This window comes from Pleurodeles waltl, chromosome 4_1 (genome assembly GCF_031143425.1).
Source record: "Pleurodeles waltl isolate 20211129_DDA chromosome 4_1, aPleWal1.hap1.20221129, whole genome shotgun sequence".
NCBI lineage: Eukaryota > Metazoa > Chordata > Amphibia > Caudata > Salamandridae > Pleurodeles > Pleurodeles waltl.
Genome location: NC_090442.1, coordinates 191286225 through 191307993, shown reverse-complemented (window position 1 = coordinate 191307993; position 21769 = coordinate 191286225). Strand labels below are relative to the sequence as shown.

Sequence of the window (21769 nt, the reverse complement as noted above, 5' to 3'; positions counted from 1 at the left end):
TAGTGTCACGGTCCCTGTAATTCAAAAGTCGAGTGATGATAGGGTGGGCCTGGGCCCCAGCGATCTGTGTGCTTGCTCAATGACCATAACCACTTATAAGGCTTCAGGGAGCAGCGATCGCAGCACATCCTCTATATAGTCCTACATTCAACCCATGGAGGTGGACTCAGGCACCAAGAGTATGTGGAGATTATTCCTCCGAGAGCGGGCCTTTAGGTCTTCATTTTTGCTACAAAGAACCTCAAGCACTTTTTCCATTTGCAGAAGTCGCTCATGAGAGAGTGGCGCCAGTCGTCAAGGTCTGAGGTGCGGCACTCGAGTTGATCAAGTCTGAAGTCATGATCATCAACCCTGTTTGAGCTGGTCCATAAGTTAGTCCAATTTGGTATTGATGCCTGTTAGGCCTTGTTTTAAATCTAGAAACAAGGCTTTGATTGATGCAGTGTGGGCCACGTACCCTGTGGGTGGGGGTGGTGGGGAGCGGTCCAGAGGGTCTTCATCACACAAAAAATATAAAGCAGCAGCCTTTTTGTGGGCATCGAACAAGTTTTGTCTGCCTGTGGTCAACCTTCCTCATTTTGCTGGCTTAGGTGATTCAGAAATTTTGCACCACGGGGGTCGGAGTCACGCCAGGAGACTCACCAAGGGATGTTAAAATAATGTCCAGCCACTCAGAAATAGAACTCCCAAGTGCAGCTGCAGGGATGAGGGCAAGATTGTTGCAGGCCTGGGATTATGGGAGCACGCTGTCCAGGCCCACCACACAAGGCCCAGGAGATGAGGAGTCGGCCCTCCTTGTGTGGAGCCCAATCACCCCAAGATGATTATCCAGAACACGAGCAGGCCAACAGCCGACCCAGCCCCAAATACCAGGAAAGTGAAAGGACGTTCTTCAAGGTGCACTTGCGGCCAGGGGGTACCCAGACGTCCGGGGTCCGCACCACAAGGGGGATACCTGCTTCACCGCCCAGGAGAGAGGGGCCTGTGGAGCATTCAGTCGGGGATACTATGGATACACCCGATCCAGCAGTTCAGGCCTCACCCCGCAGATGCCATCACGTTGTGTATTGTTCCTCTGCCCAGGGGGAGGAGGAGGTCCGGTTCACGTGGGCTGGGAAGAAACCGTCCCCCACCATGCTTAATTCAGCCACCTCCCTAGCACCTGAATTCAGGCAGCAGGCGGCGGAGTGCTCCTCCGTGATTGGCTCACCTGTTTCGCTCGGCTGCACCTCCATGTCGCCACAGTCGGTCTCGCCTCCAGCTATGTATGCCTCCTCTAACATGTCGCTGCTCCCCATGGGCTAGGTCCGGTTGCTGCCGGGCTTGCGGGAGAGTACAATAATGAGCTAGCTCACCTACTCTGAACAGGATTCAGTAGGATGCAGGGAGAGGAGGTCCGGTCTATGTTTCTGCCGAGTGGACCGCACTGCAGCGGTCATGCTTTCCAACCCGGCAAGTCAGGCCACCCCTGGCTCGGTCTCACCAACATCTGAGGCATCGGGCCACCCAGTCAGTGTCAGACGGCCTCCCAATGCAGTGGATAATAGTTAATTACCCCGACCGACAGAGCCTCACACAAGTGTCTCCATCTTGCTGATGGGCCAAGCCACGCTCCTGAGAAACCACATAAATTAAACAGCTGACAAACATGCACTCACACAGGGTGCTTCAATAAAAACAATAGTAGCTCCTACAACACAAGCACTGGAAGGATACTAGGAAAGCAAGCAGTACCGTGGCCATGATCAAGGGAAGGGCCAAACATAAGAAGAGGTAAAGAAGGCCACATGCGCTGACCCCAAAGAGAAGAAAGCAAATGAGTGACAATGAAGTCATCCAATGGTAAGCAATGGGCCGCCTCTAAGCTCCCTGTATGTAAACAAAATGTCTCACAAGTGGCAGTGCATGCACTGCCTCAGTCTAGACATAAAAATGGTTGCAGCCAATCCAGAAAGTAAACTTAGAAACAAATTCAAAGATTTTTTCAAACAAAGAGCATAGGTACTAAAAAACTGTTTATTGTACAGACTTTAGGCGATGGTAGAAAAAGAAAAAATAAGAGGGAGCTTGCGTAATGTGTCTGGACCACACACTTGCTGCTACCACCATAATGATCTGATTAAAAAAAAACAAAAAAAAAACTGTCCCATAACAAAAGTCAGGAATGTTTTCTCGTACACTGAGGTCTCGGTATGAGGTAAATTTCCAACCTGTCTGGAATTCAGAAAGACTGCAGAAGTACTTCGTAATGCCTATTTAAGTCACTGACGTCCACAAATGATCCTGAGAATCTTTCAGAACCCCAAAGAGTCTATATTAGTACAAGTCAGTGACATCTAGGTGCTCTCAAATGTTTAATCAATTAAGCATACTGAAGTTCATTTGCATTTATAAAAAAATTTCATTGCACCTTTCTCCCTAGAGAAAATATGTTTGGCCTGATTCACAAAGGTAAAATTTCACTTTTATGTAACTTTTATTTTTATTTGTTGGTATTCGCAAACTAGGAGTTAATAGTAAGTTTAAAACTGCAGAGAGTCCACAGCCAGGCTGAGAACTCTGCACATAAAAAGATAGGACAGGTCTATCTTCTTATGTGTGGAGTTCTCCATTCCAACTGTGAGTCTCCTCAGGTGTAAACTTATCTTTAAGTCATAGTTTATAAACAAAAAAAAAACGCAAATGTTAATTTTTTGTAAGTCTAATTATGCAGGGGTAAAAATCACACTGCTCTTGATTCTGTAGTTCAGGGGTGGCTCTTTATATAGTGCACTAAAATGAAGAACACTGTGCAGAGTCAGTAGATTACCAACTGGTTAAGAGAGGCAAAAGTAGATAATACTAACGCTCTTTTGAGGTAGCTCGGCTAGCAGTTAGGCTTATTCTGGGGCAGTTCGAAGCATTTTTGTGCACCAAAGCAATAAATGAGACACACACAAAGAATAAACACCAAAACCAATTTAGAAAAATAACACTTCTTTTTATATATGTTTTGAAACCAAGGACTTTGTTGCAGATTAACTACTGTTTTCACTTTTTACAGGTAAGTAAACTGTACTTACTTTTACGCATTACTGACATTTCCGTCCATAGGGTCGCATTGTGATTAAAGGCGCACAGTTTTGAACAGTCAGTTTCAGGGGTTCTGCTATAGGGTTTGGAGTTGTAGAGACCCAAGGTCCAAAGTACTATCAGCAGTTCATCGGGAGGCGCCCGGTTTTCACTGGGAGTATGGTGCTGGTGAGGTTGTAGCTGGGTGCGCTACAGTGAACCAGCTGGGGTCAAGTCCAAGAGCTCCCACACAGGGGACTTGGGTCGCAAGGGGTCTTGAAGCATGGGGGCACAGCTGGTGCGGGAGGATCCAGGCCGGGCCGCTCAGATGCAGAGTGGATAGGGTGGGGGGGCCAGTGCGCCAAGATGCTCATCGTGGTTAGGGACAAACAGCAGGCAGGGCCCAAATCAAGACTGCTGGGCCACTCACGAAGTAGGTCTCATTGGTGCAAACATCCCTCGATGGCTGCTTGGTCCTAGTGCGCCGGGAATCCGGAATGGACTCATTGATGCACAGTCCCAGTTGGTCCTGATTTTTTAATACAAGACGTTTGATCTCAAACATCCCTAGTTTCAGTGAAGCCATCATGTAGCTGGGGACCTCTGATTGACCAGTATCCAACACATGTATCTAAGATGGCTTCCCTGTTCACTTACTATGAATCGACAAAGGCATATCAGGAGCATATCTGCTCTCACAGGTGATATAATTCACCCTGCCTTAGGCCTGGAAGGCCTTTTGTAGGGGGTGACTTACAGATATCATATGCAGTGGTAGGGGATCAGGCACACGGGGATGTGTGACAGGCCGGGTTTTCACATTTGTCTGCACCAGGATACACACAGCCTGCGATGGCAGCACAATGTGCATTTGATGAGGGGTCCCTGAAGATGGCACAATTTGTGCAGCTGCCCTTAGGGACCTTTAGTACCCTAGGCAGCAGAGGTACCATTTACTAAGGACTTACAGAGGGTGCTAAAGGTTTTGCCTATTGGGGGAAAATAATTGTACAATTTTGGGAATTATCTGACACTGGGGACCTGGTTAGCAGGAACACAGTGCACTTTGAGTCAAAATCACAGATACCAGGCATAAAGTGGGGGCTAACATGCCACAAAGGATGCTTTCTTACATGACCCCTACTCCAAACAAAAGAGGATGAAACTAACCCTTCCTAGGAGAGTCGTCACCTTTTAAGTGGAAGAACCTGGAAAGCAATATGCATTGGCATGGTCAGTCCAAGGTCGGTGTTCCACTGGGAAGTCCATTCCCTGTAGGGAGCTGGACCACCTCAACAGTTTGGGGGGGGTTTCCCCTTTCATTTGAATCAGCCATCTGAGAGGCCTGTGGTTGGTTTCAACAAGGACAAGTATGGTCTCAACTTCTTCAGACCATGGCAAAGGCTTCCCTCTCAATGGCACTCAAACTGCTCTCTAGGGAGTATCCTCCTGCTAGCGAAAGGAACAGGTTGGTCATGGTCATCATCATTGATTTGGGGTAGGACCGATCCTATCCCATGTTCAGAGGCATCTGTCTGCACTACGAACTGCTTTATATAACCTGGAGCTTTCAGAACAGGTACGGAGCACATTGCTTCCTTCACAGTGTCAAAAGCCTTTTGACAGCTCACTGTCCAGTTCACTTTCTTTGGCATCTTCTTGGAGGTACGTTCTGTGAGGGGAGACACAATGGTGCCACATCCCTTTATAAACCTCCTGTAGAATCTAGTCACAACAAGAAATTCCCTGACTTGGTTCTGGGTATTTGGAGCTTCCCAGTCCAGAATTTTATGGATCTTGGTTTTAAGTGGTTGAACGTGGCCTCCACCTACAAGGTGGCCTAAGTATACAACCTGGCCATGCCTTATCTGGTACTTGCTTGCCTTGATAGTGAGGCCTGCACTCTTCAGAGCCTCAAGGACCTTGCCAAGGTGGATCAGGAAATCTTGCCAGGTGGAGCTAAAGACAGTATCATAATCAAGATATGCTGCACTAAAGTCTTCCAACCCAGCCAGGACTTTATTCACCAACCTCTGGAAAGTGGCAGGGGCATTCTTCTGTCCAAAAGGCATAACAGTGAACTGATATGCCCATCTGGGGTCGAGAATGCTGATCTTTCTTTTGCTCCGGGGGTCAGACGTATCTACCAGTAGCCTCATGTGAGATTGAAAGTACTGAGATATTGGCTGTCCCTAACCTGCCCATTAACTACGCAGACCTAGGAATCGGGTGTGGATCTGTTTTGGCTACAGCACTGAGGTCCCTATAGTCAACACAAAACCTCACCTCTTTCTTTCCAACCTGGTGTGAGGTTTGGGGACTAAGACAATTGGGGGGACCCAGGGACTCTCAGAGTGTTCAATGACTCCCAATTCCAGCATCTTGATTACTTCAGCTTTGATGCTCACTTTGACATGATCAGACTGAAAGTAGATTTGATTTTTGACAGGTAGGCTGTCCCCCAGTGTCCACATCATGTGAACACCAGTTGGTCTGACCAGAGGTCAACGAGAAGAGTTCACAATACTGATGCAGAACATACAGGCAGTCAGTCTGCTGTTGGTCAGTGAAGGTTTCTGAAAAGAACACTCTTTCTACAGAGCCATCCTTAAGGTTACAGGAGAGGAGGTCAGGGAGAGGTTCACCCTCTATTTCCTGATCCTTATCAGTGACCATGAGCATGGTAATCTCAGCCCTGTCATGATAGGGTTTAAGGCAATTGACATGGATGACCCTTTTGGGGTTCCTGCAAGAGCCAAAGTCGACTAGTTAGGCGACTTTCCCCTTTCTTTCTAGGAGAGGGTAGGATCCACTCCATTTGTCCTGGCGTGCCCTAGGAACAAAGGGCTTTAAAACCCACACCTTCTGCCCTTGTTGGAACTCCATCAGCGGAGCCTTTCGGTCATACCAGAGCTTCTGGAGCTCTTGACTGGCCTCAAGGTTTCTGGATGCTTTTTCCATGTAGTCAGCCATTCAAGAGCGTAAGCCAAGCACACAGTCCACAATATCTTGTTTAGGTTCTTTGAGAGGCCTCTACCATCCTTCCTTCACAAGACATAATGGTCCCCTCACAGGATGCCCAAACAGAAGCTCAAAGAGGAAAAACCCTACCCCCTTCTGTGGCATTTCCCTGTAAGCAAAAAGTAGGCATGGAAGTAAGACATCCCATCTTCTTCTGAGGTTTTAAATCATACCTTTAAATGTCATGTTGAATCTTTCAACAAGGCCACTGGACTGTAGGTGATATAGGGAAGTGAACTTATAGATTACTCCATATTCAGCCCACATGTGTTTCAGGTAACCAGACATGAGGTTTGTACCTCTGTCTGACACCACCTCCTTTGGAAAGTACACTCTGGTAAAGATACAAATTAGGGCCCTAGCTACTGCAGGGGCAGTAGTAGTCCTCAGGGGAATTGCTTCAGGATACCGGGTTGCATGACCCACTACAACCAGTATAAATTTGTTCGCTGATGCAGTTGGAGGGTCAAAGGGACAGACTGTGTCAATCCCTCCCCTTTCAAAAGGGAACCTCAACCACCGGTAGTGGAATTAAGGGGGCCTTTGGGTGGCCACCTGTCTTGCTAATGGCTTGACAGGTAGAATTAGAGTTCTCCTTCACTTCCTGGGATATACCTTGTCACTAGAAGTGGTTCCCCACATACTCCAAAATTTTGCCTGCCCAAGATGCCCAACTAGGGGAATGTCACAGGCCAATGTGAGGAGAAAGTCTAACTGCTGAGGCACTACCACTCTTAGTCACAGCAGGTTTGAGGTCTCTGGCCTAAGTGTAAATGAGTCCCTCCTCCCGATAGGTCCCTGTGGGAGCCACCAACATCTTCATTTTTCTGATCAGCAGCTTGCTGTCTCAGGGTTTCAATAGTGGGACAGGTCCTCTGCCCCGGCACAGATCTTCCCTAGAGGTTCCCCCTGGGCCCAAGAGCTCTGCCATGCAAGGCCCAAGTTCCTGGGGCTCAGTTTCCTCCAGGGCCGACCGGTCTTCTCCCTTAGAAGAGGGGACTTCATCTGGTATCTGTTTAGAAGCAGGTTTTCCAGTCTTGCCCTTTTTCTCTTGGTAGGTTGGGCCATTATCCCACGCTCCAACTCTACTTTTCACCCTGGGCTTTGCACCATGCTCTTGTTTTTACACACACCCTTTCCGTTATATCCAGCATAGCTGCATGGGTCTTTCTTTTGACCTCAGTCTGTGCGTAGGACTCTAGATCATTGTCTTGCAGACATTGTACAGGAATTGCAGGAGATACCATCATCTTCTTTTGGCCAGTAACCCATCCCCATTCTAAGGATACCATCGCCATGGGCTGTACCTTAGCCCGATTATCAGCGCTGAGGACTATATTAGTCTCACCAGTCAAGTATTGTGTTGCTAAGTCACCACGGTGACACTAGCACCAGTGACTCTCAGTGTTTCAACTTTAACCCCCACTGATATGTGACTGTGTCTGTATCTCTCCAGATTACTGGGCTAGACAGCCAGAACCTAGAGTTGCTTAAGTGGGTTCACTGACCTCGTCAGGACCCACCTGGAATCCCATCTGGAGACATACCACTGCATTTACTGCAGAAGCACTAGAGGCATTCATTGTGTTGGGACACCTGGTGTCCCCAGTTTGGTGTCCAAGGGCTTTGCAGTCATGGCAACAAGTCTTTTTGGAATCCCAGTTCTTTGCTTTGTACCCACCCTTGGGCTGGAAAGAGTCCTGGACCACCCTCCTTCTTCCCCAACTTTTGAGGAGGAAGTGGGCCTAGGTCTACCAGGTACCGATGCAACTATGTAACTTCTCTTGAACATAATTACTTAACAGATGCTCTTTCATAACTAAATTGTAAAGCACATCATAATCATGCACATTGTTACCTTTTAACCCGCCACCTAGTGTCTTTACTGAAAAAAAGTATTTAAAAAAAAAAAAAAAGAAAAATCCACCCAGGACTCACTCTGGGTTTTTTGAGTCTCTCTGAACCGGATTCTGTACTCTTCAGTGGTGAGGCCAAAGCCCTCAATCAGAGTAGCTTTCATGAGGTTGTAGGACCCAGCATTTTGCCTCATTCAGTGTCAGGAGCTTATTCCTACACTTTCCTGAGAACAGCTCCCAAAGAACAGCACTCCAATACTTTTCATTTACTTTTCCCAGGGCACAGGCCCGCCCAAAGACAGTGAACCACTGGGTGATGATATCCCCTCCTCATATTTGGGGGCAATCCCTTTGGGGATTTTAGGGTCAGAAGTTCCTACTCTGTCCCTAGGTTTTATATTTCTGCTACCATTCATGGGTGCTACACCCAGGTCTGCTTTTCCCTTTTCTATGGCCATTAATCTGTCTTCCTGGGCTACTCTAGGGGCCAATCTTTCAAGATGAGCCTCCTCCTCGGAGACTTAATCACTGCACCTCGAGTGACCCAAGCCATCCTCACTAGAGGCAGGTGCCCTTGGCAATTTGTGTGGTCTGATGGGTGCAGGATCCACAACCTCTTTTTTGTGCGAGGGGCAATTGGGATCTTCCTCCTTAATCTCTCTGCCCTGATCCTAAGGGTCAGTGGCCTCATTCGTAGGGTGGGCCTGCTTATGCTCTGCCAACAGCTTCCTAAGAGTAGCTGTGGTAGTGTTTGAGCCAGTTTTGATTGTGTACCCATTACAGAGGATCCTGAGCTGTCGGTGTGGAGGCTGCAAGTAAGGGGTAAGGTCTAGCTCCTTAGCAACATGCTCTGCGGTGCTCATTATTGTAGTAAAGTCAGGACCTTTTTGGAGCTAGAAAAAATATTAACAAGTTTTGCAGTACTAAGTATAGTAAATGTTTAAATTCTAAGAACTACAGGGACTTAACCAATGCCCTCTCACTTAAATTTAAGAATTTTGAAAAAAAAGTCCAGTCAACAAAAATGCATTTTTAACTAAAGGCAATTTTGGATTTACTCATGTAGTCACTTATTGACCAAATGGTAACTGCAAACGCAAAGTTGCAGATCCCACTGCTGCCACCAATATAGGAATCTGGCTCTCTTTTCACTAAAAAGAAGTATACTGTGCAGAGTCCAGTGGATCCCCAATTGGTTGACAGAGGCAAAAATAGATAATACTTACGCAGTCTTTTGTGGTAGTGTGGGCAAACAGTTAGGTTTATCAGAGGGAAGTGCTAAGCCTTTGTTATAGTCACCAAGGCAATAAATGAGACACACACTCAAAGAATAAATCTGAGACCAATGTAGAAAAATAACACTTTTTACATGTTTTGAAACCAAGGACTTTGCTACAGAGTAAGTACTGTTTTTTATATCAATTTTTACAGGTAAATAAACTGTTCAAACATGTGTGCCTTTAGGCACAATGCAATCTTATGGAAGAAAAAGTCAGTAAAGCCTAAAGAGGAGTACAGTCTGTTTCAGGGGTTCATCTTCAGGGTTTGGAGTTGTAGAGGCCCAAGGTCCAAAGCACTACCAGCAGTTCGTCGGTGAGCGCCCAGGTTTTACACCGAGCAGGATGCTGGTGAGGTTGTAGGTGGGTGAGCTACAGTGAAGGGGAGGAGGGGGTACCTGGAAATAGGCTACACAGGGGGACTTCTGTACAAGTCCAAGAGCTCCCAAATGGGGGGTTGGGTCTTAAGGGGTCTCGGAGCAAGGTGACACAGCTGGATCTTCAGGATCCAGGCCAGGCCGCTTGGATGCAGAGTGGAAAGGGATGCTGGGCTGGTGCACAAAAATGTCCTCGTGTTTAGGGGCCAATAGCTGGCAGGGGCAAAATGAAGAATGCTGGGCCACTCACAAAGTGGGTCTCAGTTGTGCCGACATACCTCGACGGCTGCTTGGTCCTGGTGTAGTGGGGATCTGGAATGGACTTTCACTGTTGGTGCAGGGCATCCAGTACCCTAGGGGTTGGTTCTGCACAGCTCTGGCTGGTTTTGGTGTCTTCACACTTGGCGGGGAGAAAAATCTGGTCCTCCATAGCACAAGTACCTTTGTCTGGTAATCTGCGGTGGCAGTTTGGGGCCCATCGAGCTGCAAGGCAGTGGACCGGACTCTGCATTTCAGTGTCTGCGGACTGCAAGGAAGTAGCTCCTCTACTCCAAGGGAGACTGGCAGCAATTTTCGAGATGCTGGCAGGCTACCCAAGGCTTTGGTAGTTCTTCAGCTGTGCCGGACGAGTCACTCTGTCGAGACTGTTGAGAGTTGCAAGCAGGCAGGGTTTTGCACTAAAAAGTCCATAGCTCTTCTGCTGTTCTCAGCAGGCAGTGGCTTTTTTTTGTCTTTCTTCTCTTGATCTGTTGAATCTGAGTTCTTGGTTTCAGGGTGTCACCTAAGTACTCAATTTAGGGGCCTTAAGAGGAGTGCCAGGTGGCAGCCAAAGGGTTGCTTACCAGTAAATTGGCTATGCCCTCTATAAGACCACTCTGCTGGAAAACGGGCATTACCCCAACCCTAGGATACAAATTCTGGCCAAAACAAGATGAAGGAATTTGAAAAGTGGTGTCCATCTCAGCTGGTCCACCATAGGGGTTGGACTGGCATGATGTGAGCACACCTCCTAATCTTACTAATTTCCCACCTGTCTTGCCGGCAAGAAGAGGGGTCAGGACAGGGGTGATGGTCTCTCCGCCATCTGGAGAGACCCAAGTCGCATAACAAAAGCGGCTGGTCCTTTGAAGCTTCCCACCCTGGAATGTTAATCCCGCCTGGAAGAGGTGATAACACTTCTGCTTAAAACAGGCTTTTGTTCCTGGCCTTTGAGCGCGCTGGCCCCTACCTCAGGAGGTCAGAAACCTGTCTAGGGTGACTGTGATGGTTCAGACCAGTCAGTCAACACACTAGCAGTCGGTTATGTTTTCAGGGGGTACCTTTTAGGTGTCCTCTTTATGCATGTATTAAGAAATACATCACTGGAATTAGTGAGGGTTAATGAATACGAGATGATTGATACCAAACACTCCTAGTTTCAGTGAAGACCTCATGTAGCTGGGGAACTTGGATTAACCAGTATCCATCACGTGTATCTAAAGTGGCTTCCCTGTTCACTTACTATGTCTAAGAATTGACAAAACATAGCAGTGGCATATCTGCTCATGCACATATGCCCTCACATGTGATATAAAGCACCCTGCCTTAGGGCTGGAAGGCCTTCTATAGGGGTGACTTACAGATATCATATGCAGTGCTAAGGGTTCTACCACACTTGTGTTTTCACTTAGTGCTGCCATCGCAGGCTGCGTGTCTTGGTGCAGACAATGTGCATTTGGTGAGGAGTCCCGGAGGGTGGCACAATTCGTGCTGCAGCCCTTATGGACCTTCTTTAGAACCCCAGGCCCTAGGTACCAGGGGTATCATTTACTAGGGACTTAGAGGGTGCTAAGGATTTTGCCAGTTAGGGGAAAACTGTACAATTTTGGGAAAGAAATCTGGTACTGGGGACCTGGTTAGCAAAATCACATTGGATACCAGGCAAAACTTTGGGGGCTAACCATGCCAAAAAGGGTGTTTTCCTACACCCATACCTATGTTTTTACGCACATACAACACACTTAGGGGTGGGACAATGGGAATTGGGGCCAAAACTTTTGAAGACCCTTATTCGAGGATGTAGGTCTTTTAATGAGTTACTGATTCAGACAATTACATTCACTTTGTCTTTTAAACTAGATCCCAAAGGTTGGCGTGAGGTAAATGTAAAGTCATAAGTGAGGAGGAAATGTTAATGTGGCACACACTTGGGTTCTGATGAAACACAGGTTTTGATGACTTGGTGCATAGTTGAAATAAAAATGTGTGTCACACATTTTCCAGATTTAATGGAAAGCTTAATATCTGGTAGAGGCCATGACCTGCATGGCAGACTATGAAAAGAAAGAAAAAGCAAGCAGGCGTTAAAAAAACCAGCTAGATGATGGAGAAGAGAGTCTTTAAGTCTCACCTGTTGAGCTATGAGGTCTAGCCTGCTTTCCAGTGTATTGGAGACCTTGATTTTTCCATCTGCGCTGAACATTTCTATTCCTCCGGCACTAGAATTAAAGAAATAAAGAATAAGAACATACTGCAGCCATTGCAACTTGACAGCTATCCTTTGCATCTTCGAAAAAGCACCAATCCACAAGAAAATCCCCTTTATCCCTTTGAAGCAGAAAATGATCTGCCTCAAGAAGAGAGATGATCAGTTTCCTGTACCAAAATGACTTTTATAATTCAGGTTATTTCACAATTCTAGAATGAATGGAGCGCTGGACCTCAAATCATCCTTATCACCCTTTAGAAAAACTACTAATTGTATGGAGTGGTCTGACTACTAAACACATTTTTCTACATCAGTCACCTACAGCAACCCCCATGGTATCCCACTCTAAATCAGATGATTGGACATTGTAGGTTTCAATATTCAACCAAACAAGAATAAGTATAATTCATCTCCTGCAGACATTTCTGTTAAAATTGGGAAAATATTGCACTTTACAGTAGGCTCCATATGCAAAGAATGTGCCACCTTGGGCCTGTATACCAATTAAGCAACATGCAATTTTTTGAGCAGCTAAATAATTAGCTGGTACCCTACTAACCATGGCAAGGGAGCATGGGGAGTATCAACATTTTGACAGGCAAAACAAGGCAATCGTTTTAAGGTCTAGCTTGTCTGTGAAGAAGGAAGTAAAGGGAGGATGAACACACAGCCTGCAGCAGTGACACAGCAAACATATGTCTTCAATGTAAAAAGTTTCAATGAATAGCTGTGCATATGTGAGCGCACCAAAAAAGTTACGTTCTGACTGGGGCATAATATATTTGGGGAGTGGGGGGGGGTGAGTGTGTGTGTGTGTGGGGGGGTGAAGGGTAGGTTAGTGTTGGATCAAACCCTTCAGAAATAACACTGCAACTGTACACCTGAACAAGGCTATCAGATTTCGCTTTACAGGGCCCCAAAGCCATCTCAAACCAAGAAAAAAGTTCAAAGCTCAATAAATCAGACAATCCAACTGAGTTATGGGTCCTAAAAGAGCGTCTACTACCTGGGGGTGTACATCGGACGCTCATCGTACCTGGGTGCACAATATACATCCTGAAATAGATCTGGGATTTTGAACAACATTACATGATCCATCTAAGGGTGCGCTGCCATCTACAAAATGGTAGTCCTTCCCTGGCTACTCTATCAATTACAGAACTACCACTGACCTCCTTCGAGAGATTTGACTAACTATTATGCGATTTCATTTTGAGCCACGATACTCGGTGGGTTGTTGTGTCCACATGCTACCAATCTACATACAACTGTGGCATTGCAGCACCGGCAATGACTTCCTACTATAGAACCAGACAACTCATCATAGCAAATTACTCGTGGCTTGACACTGAGGCAGACCCAGCCTTCACAGCTGAAAAATGGGCAATGCTAGGCACTCCCCTACAGAATTTGTTATATGGGGTGAAGCTACCCAGTAATCAACCACCTGCCATGACCGTAACACACCAAATCTGGAGAGACACCCACAAAGCCCTTGGATAGAGGGGACGCTTAGTAAATGAATGTCCATTGTGGTGCCGGATGCTGATGCCATAGGTCGCCAACCTCCAGGGATTCAAATCATGGGATATAATTGGCATCTTCAAGATGAGCGATATCCTGCCAGGTAACACAATGAAATAATTTCCAGACTTACAGAGTATGACCTACACTGTATACAATTTTGTTTTTAAAAGGTACTTACAGCGGCTCCAACAAGCCCTTACAGCCTATGTTGCAGAGCTTTACTGACATACCAGACTATAGTCCTTTGGAGGCTAAGCTTACGAAACAAAATCTCCAAAATGTGATGATCCCTACTGATAAATACACCAGACTCCTTTGACTCGTTGCAGAAGACATGGGAGGGAGCTTTTTCAGCCCTCTCACAACTCTAAAGATGACTGGAGAGAAGCACTGGCCTCCCATGCTAAACAGCACCAGTCTTTCAGTAAAGACTTATACAACTGAAATATCACCTTAGGGTATATTACTTTAGGGTGTATTATACACAAGACAGGCTTTGTTTGGAGAATGGGGGCTATTGCCCCGCACAACATTTACATTGCAACACAGAAAGGGGTTGGTGTTCTCCACAAAGTCTGACGCATGGGGCTGTAACTGTTCTCGGAGGGCTAATGACATCATGGGGCGCGTACTGGGCTGGACACTACCCAGTAACACAAATTGGGCTGTAATGGCTGAGGCTAGCAAAAAAGACATTGCAGAGGCCTGCAAGAGTACAAACTGCCTGCCACTGGAGAAATGAGTCTGGAGTAGATGGTTCCATGACACTGGCCAAACAGCGCCCACAAAAACATTACAAAATATGAGTTGCGTGGTGACAATACAGGGGAATCACCCTTCAAAGACGTAAAAGCACGCATCAAGCCTTTGACAAAGAAATTCAGATGTATGCCACCGATCAACGAAATTGGGGCCATGAGGGGAAAGTTGAGACCAACATTCACCGTGGCTGTTTTGACATTTGCTGACCAGGCACTGTGGGACACTTATTTGGTAATGGCTCACAGTATTTTACTTCCTCAAGCTATTTCTGTTGAAGGCCTAATTTTTGCTGTACTACATGCTGCACAAATAAGAAAAAGCAATACAATGTTTTATAGAAAATAAATAGAATCAGCTAATCACGCTATAGAGGGTCTCCCCAACACACCACATAACAAAATGTGACCAGTGTCCAGAATCACCAATCTTCACGAAAAGGTGACTAACTGCAAGGATGACATACACCCCTACCAAAGGCAGGTTGAAGGCACTGAGTTGCACAGTTTTTTCTCCAACCAGTAAGATGCAGCTCTTTACATTTGGATTAAGCACCTGTTTCACTATGATTGGCGATCCTCCCTGAGCAGAAAGGGAAGCGAAGAGCAAACAAAGAGAATGAGAAGTTCCAAGTAACACAGCATCGTAACCCAGGCCGTGGAAACTAGGATCACATGGGCACATAACCCTTCCAACTTCCCAAGAACACAAAAAAAAAAAAATATCGGGAAAATGGGTATGAGTGGGTAGTGATGCTTGTAGTCCAACATTATGCAAAACACATTTACAAGAGCTTCTCTGTACCTAAAATTGTAGGGTGTAGGATAAAGGACAGTGACATTTCTCATTAGTGACAAACAGGTCCAACTAGGGCAAGCTTCACAGGGTGAAGATAAATGAATGAACAAAGGAACATACTTGTTGGCGAGTTGGCTAAGCAAATCTGAAATGCCAGATTCCCAATATCCTTTTTTTTTTTTTAACTAATCTAGCTGTTGATGCAGCACAAAGGGACAGGAAAGTCATTTAAAAATGTTGTTGGAATTTTTAGTAATCGTGCATTTGACAATCTCAGATCTTTAAAGGGGGAACAGTGATTGAAACATTCAAGTAAATATCAGGGTCCCATTTTGTGGAAAGTACGGATATTAAGAATCAAAGTTATAAATTGATTTTATTTTGTGCACCAACAAGCAATGTAGGGGACCTGTGGTGAGAACAAATATGCTGGTTTTGAGGAATCTTCAGAATAAGCCTGGCTGTAGCACTTTGCACCACTTGACTCTACCGACCATATACTGGGGGAGTCTTTGGTAGAGTAATTTAGTGTAATCCAATGAAGCCTTCAAAAGAGCATGCACAACTATCTTTCACACCGAGATAGGCAGGATATCCAGAAACGTTTGCAGAGAGCGAAGCAATGAGATACAGGTGCCAGTGATGGCCAATATTTTAGGATGGAAAGATAACTTGGAGTCAAATTTGATTCTGAGGTTTCTAGCCCTCTTGGTTGGGGAAAAGGAATCTCCCAATACCCTGGTTAGACGGCCAGATTAACTGTGAGGCAGCTAAAACATTTTTTTTTAATTAAAATCTCGGTTTTATCAGGGTTAAATTTCAGACAGCTAGGTTTCATCCACTGAACAGCCTGGGTAAGGCACAATTGAAAGGCTTCTTGAATAGTTGGATTTTTCTCCATTGGAAAACATCAACTACATGTCATCAGCATATGGAACTACACTGAGGCCACAGGACTGAACGATTACGGCTACATGGGAGATTTAGGCATTAAACAAGAGTTGCCCTCAACGACAAGTCCTGTGGCACTCTGTAGTTTAATTCCTTCGAAGTTGTCATATAAGTTGGGAGAGTGATTAGCTGACATCTCTTGTAAAAGAAAGATTTTATCCAGCTCAGGACCAACCCACAGACCAACACTTTCAAGTCGTTCTATCAAGATGAAGTGTGTCAGTGTTGAATAACACATGCAGGTCCACCAATACTAAAGCTGCAGAATGGGCTTGATCCACACTGATTTTGATGAATTCAGCAATTTCAAGAAGTGCTGACTCTATGCAATAATTCCACAATCTGCAAGCCCTAACTGTCTGAGGTAACAGTGTGCCAGTGTGTTGCAAAGTGACACTGGAGCTTGCTTGAGGGGGGAGTTAAAGGTTTAGAGGAAGCGGAAAAGAGGCAGACAATAAGGAGAAAGACTGCTGGCTGGCCCTTCAAAACCCTCCTAACTTTCTGAAATGGTGGGTCATACTGGCATGCTGCGGATGCCAGGCCCAAAGAATGTGCTGTATCAGCATCATTTGAAGCCTCAGGCTTTTCAGGGATTGCGTCCACCGATGGACACTGACAAAAGAGAATTTATTCAGCAAAATCCGAATTAGAGCCAACTTTTGATCTGCATGGAAGGGCCGCAAAAGGAATTGATGCCAATGCATTGTGTGGCATTTTATGGGTCTGTAACACGTTTAGGGAAGAACCAGAGTTGAGGTCAGAGCTATGTGGCACTATTCGGCAGCACTGCAGAGCTAACGCAAAAGTTCTCCAGATCCAGTATATAGTCTGGAGGGATTCACAAGATAACGATGCTGTGTGTAAGAGTATCCATCAGAAGGCCCAAACTTTTGTGCTGCCTGATTAATTCACATAACACATGACTTCAGTGCTGTCGGACTGAACCAGAATTGACTTGCCTGTGAAGAGAGGCCGAGTTCCAGCAGATTCACAAGGTATATTGTCACTGTGAATAGACTCTGGCAGAATTAACTGAACGCACTGACATACATACATACTGCAGTAAGTGCCCTTATTGGGCCTCTTTCGCCACCCCCAAACGAGCGATGGTAACAAACCGCTTTATTGTCTTCGCGTAATCCATTGGCAGGACAGCCATCACCATGAACTGGAAATCAGCCACAATTACAACTATCTCTCATTGGTGTGCAGCGTTATTGAAGTGGGGTAGAGCTGAGACCGTGGGAAGAAGCAAGAGGACTGCAAAAGGTCCCAGTAGCAAGTGGCTGGAACATGTATATGCAGGAGCTGCAATCATATTGAGAGCTCATAGAGTCCTAACAGTTCTAGCACTATAACAACTAGACTAGCTTGCACCCAGCCTAGCATGGCTAGTGCTTTGACCCCCCCCCCGCATGGACATTTCTCATACAAGGTGATGAATCTCTGAATGTGCTGCGTAACTTAGTATCAATGACCTGTATGCCTAGGTCTGCTAATTCATAAAATTGGTTGCAAAAAAAATTAATATTGTCACTGTGAAAGACCATGTGTCTTGGATCCAATGGAAACCCAGGTGCACCCACTATTACTCAAGAATGCATGTGTCACAACAGTGTTAAAATGAAAAGGGTTGGTAGAAGGAAAATCCCTAATAGAATATCACTTTGTGAGCACAACAAGAAGAGACTGAACAGCTGGTTAAGTCAGCTGGAGTTTGTCCACATATTTTCCCTTCTTTTGAGAGCACTTTTCTGCCAGGCACTGTTGAAAAGACATCATATGTAACCTCAAATTCAGCACAATGAATATTCCTGATGCCCTAAAGTATAATAGCCATGCCATTGGGGGGATGATTAGACCAATGTCTGGCATTTCTCTTCTATAGATAACCGTCTCCTCCAGTGCATTCTCTTTTCTACTTACTGTATTCAGAGTAGAAACCTCCCTACATACGGTACTGAGCTGCACTGGAGATGGTAAGGATTTGTCCAAGTTCCACAAAGCCACAGGCGAAGCAGAAATTTAATGACCAATCACCGAGGTAGGGATAGATAAAAATGGAAAGGGTACTAACCAGAACGTTGTTCCTATCGTCTGGTGCTTTAGAATGACAATGTACATACTCCTGCCGTCTGGTGTTGGGTACAGAGGGTTCCAAAGTTTAAAAAAAATGTTTTTGTGTCACAAAACCAGTTGGGACTCTACTTTTAGTCTACAACACACAAAGTCAAAGATTCCACTGCAGACTGTTTGCCACTCAGCGGGTGACAATAGCAGGTACTGTGCATTGTTAAAAAAAGAAAGCATTGAGAGCCTCTGTGATCACTACTGGCATCCAGGAAGGAGGGTGGGCACATGTGAGTGTACAGCACTACACACTATGAAGAGATAGTTGCATTCATACCATGCGAGTCTTTGGACACGCTTTGCACAGACTGTAAAGCATTTTTCACCTAAGCGGTGACTAGTGATCAGATGATGCAGATATCTGAAATAAAGTTCTTAGTACAGTTAGCCCAACTAAAGTTTGCTGGCAAGCTTGGACGTCCACACAGTGAACATGTGTGATGTTGACCAAGTAGCAGCATTACAGATGTAAAAAGCATGGAGGCTCTGCTCTTACGTGTGGAAAGCACCTTAGGCGGTACAAGCAGTACATGCTTAGCCTTCGCATAACAAGTCTGAAAGCATTTAACAAACCTAGCTGGCAGTATCTGCCTTGGAAATAATCTTTTCTATATGTGGCTTAGAAAAAGCTACAAACAGTTGCTTTGTGCTACGGATGGACTTGGTTCCATCAATGTACGAGTGCCATTTTAACATCTAATGTATTTAATGCCTATTCCGCTACAGGGTTTGGATGCACAAAGAAGATGGGAAACAATCATTTTGAGCACATGGAAGGGGGGGAGGGGGGAAACAACCTATGGAAGGAATCTTTGGTTAGTTCTTAAGACTACTACATCTCTGTTGTGCTGGTTAAAAAATTCCTCAGAAGTCAAGGCTTGAAAATCACTAATCTGGCTTAATGAAGTAATGACCACCAAAAAGGTTACCTTCTATGACAAGAACTGCATGTTGCAAGAGTGTAACGGGTCAAAAGGCAGGCCGAAACCTAGTGAGCACTACCTTCAAATTCAAAACTGGCGTGGGAGGAATGGAGGGATGACTCTAGGCCTTCCATGAAGGCCTTAATTGCAGGGATTTTAAAGGGAGACAACTGTTCCCTGTTTTGCTTGTAGGCTGAAACAGGAGCTAGATGTAAACAGATAGTGATGTATGCTAATCTGGCTTTTTCCCCAGCATAGCAGGAATCATATGATGCCCTAATAAACTTAAGGGGTATATCACATTTGCCAATTCAGTAGTGGGCTAAAGATCTCAACTTGGCAGCGTGGCAGGCAGGCAGGTGTAGTGGGTTTATCTGCCTCATGCAAGATTTGCAGACACTCTCCCATGAACTCTAAGATATCAGGTGCTATATTGCCAGACGTAATTTTTCTGGGGTCTGGGTGCCTGAGCTGACCTGGATGTGGAGATAGATCTGCCCTCAAAGATAGTTTCTTGAGCGGATGCACAAATATCTGCGGCAGCACGAAGTACCATGGTTGCCTCGCCTATGTTAGTGCCACCAAAATGAGAGTCACTGCCACTTGCGCCTTAATCTCCTGAGCACATAGGGGGGATCAAGGGAAGTGCAGAAAAAGCCTAGGCAAATAACCTTCACCAATCCATCCATAATGCATCGTCCATGGATTATTGGTACCTGAAGGTAAAGTTATGGTGTTTTACAATTTGGTGTGGCAAACAAGTCTATCAGGGGAGTGCCTCATTTGCAAGTTCCCTTTTTAGAGGATTTCGGGCTGCATTTCCCACTTGTGGACTTTTCATGCATCCTACGTAGGTCTGCAAAGTTGTTGCCCACACCCAAGACAAGCCCTCACAGGAGAAGAATGTGGCTGCAAAACAGTAATACTAGCTTTCCTAAGCCAATGGAGACATCTAGGAAGAGTGTGTGCCCAGGTTTCTGGAAGTAATAAATGCCTCTCACGTTGTACATCTTTAAGAAGATTGTTTTGCACTGAATAAGTGCTTAAAAAGCACTGACTGCCAGAGAATTGTCACAAGTTCTGACTAGCTGATGTGGCAGACTTGTTGCTTTAGCATCCAAGACCCCTGTAGAGTCATGTGGCAGAGATGTGCTTCACAACCCACTAGAGAAGCATCAAGCATAATGGTCACTTGCAGGTTTAGAAAATGCCTTCCCAGCAACAAGGTGTTGCTATTCCACCAAAAGGACAGTGCATTGTGTTTTGCCCTTTACCAACAATGTATCTTTTCAATGACCCTCCGGCTGTGAGCTGTGATAGTGGCACTGAACCACAATGTAATTGTACTGACTGATATCTGATGGAGTGTCTGTGCATGGGTCAGAAGTGTCTCCTGGAAGGAGAATACCTCACCGTATAAGAATTGGCCCTACTAAGTATTAATGACCTTTGAGGGCTTGTGGAACACTATAACCTAGTGTGAGTTCGTTGTGACCTTCATCATTGCGGCTGTTAGGGAGAAACAGTGTGGCACAATTTGAGCATGGATATTGCCCATCATGGCGAGCTGATCATGTGGAGCCACTCAACAGTTCGGTGCCTCAGGTGAGAAGCGTGAAAAGAAGGCTTACGTTTAATCTGCATTCAGTCTTTAAGGGGAGGCATCATTAGTGCTGGCATATCCCTCTGCACTGTCATTTTTTTTTTCTTATTTTTTTTTGAGGAAATAACTGAGTCAAATAAACCCAATCACATGAACAGGTCACAGGATAACTAGCTTTTAATGAACTTTAACAATGTCGGTGACGTAATTGTCAATGAAGGCTTCACCACTAAGGGAACCCATAACATCAGTGACTATACACGTGTGAGGCTGTTTTAGAATTTATATAGGCACATTTATTTTAGCGTGAGTCTGAGGCCTGTGCCCTCTCACCTAGTCAGGTTATTCTAATTATTATTTTAGCAAGGCTTCATTTTAGTGACAATGTTTTATTCTTTTTTTTTTTTTAATCAGTTGCCCTTCCATGCCGAATTTGTTATTCATTTCTTAATTACAACATCGCTGCATTCTTAGATAGTAGGGGTGCAGCTGACGCTTCATTATCTATGGCATATCACGTGATCAGGAATGTTCATGCCATCTGGTCAATCTGCCACACTTCACGCCCACCCACTTTTTTTACTTCACAAGACTGGGTGTAGAGGTCTTTTCCTAGGAGTCTCATGCCTTCTTCAGCAATTCACACTTACTTCCTCCTTGTAGTTTCCTCTAAGGGTAAGGAGGTTCAAGTGATTTGATGTTCTTTAGGATGCACCCAGATGCTGCTGAAAAATCGGTGGGCCTGAGGATCCTTAGTAGATTTTTCCCACTATAAGAATGGCTACTCAAAACAAGAGGACATTCTTTGTAGCAGTCGAACCAAAAAAGCTCAATTTAAAATTCAATGGCAGAGCTTCACCGGGGGGCAGAAAAAAAAGGGAGGGAGCAGGTTACTTATCTGTACCTTCTGTTCGCCGACACTGGTTTCTTTCATAGATTCACATGCTTGAATCATTCATCATCAGGGTGGGACCCTCGGTAATCAATGTTAAAACAGCAGTATACCATTACCCTCAAAAACATTTTAAA

At 45.3% G+C, this 21769-nt stretch overlaps 1 protein-coding gene across 1 annotated transcript in view; it reads right to left on the bottom strand.

The window, feature by feature from the left end:
• ATP6V1E1 (ATPase H+ transporting V1 subunit E1) overlaps positions 1 to 21769 on the bottom strand; it is a 138090-nt gene that overhangs the window by 22154 nt on the left and 94167 nt on the right. Inside the window, exon 8 of the mRNA XM_069228058.1 lies at positions 11972 to 12059. Within this exon, the coding sequence (XP_069084159.1) occupies positions 11972 to 12059 (88 nt within the window). The remainder of the gene's footprint in view (positions 1 to 11971; positions 12060 to 21769) is intronic.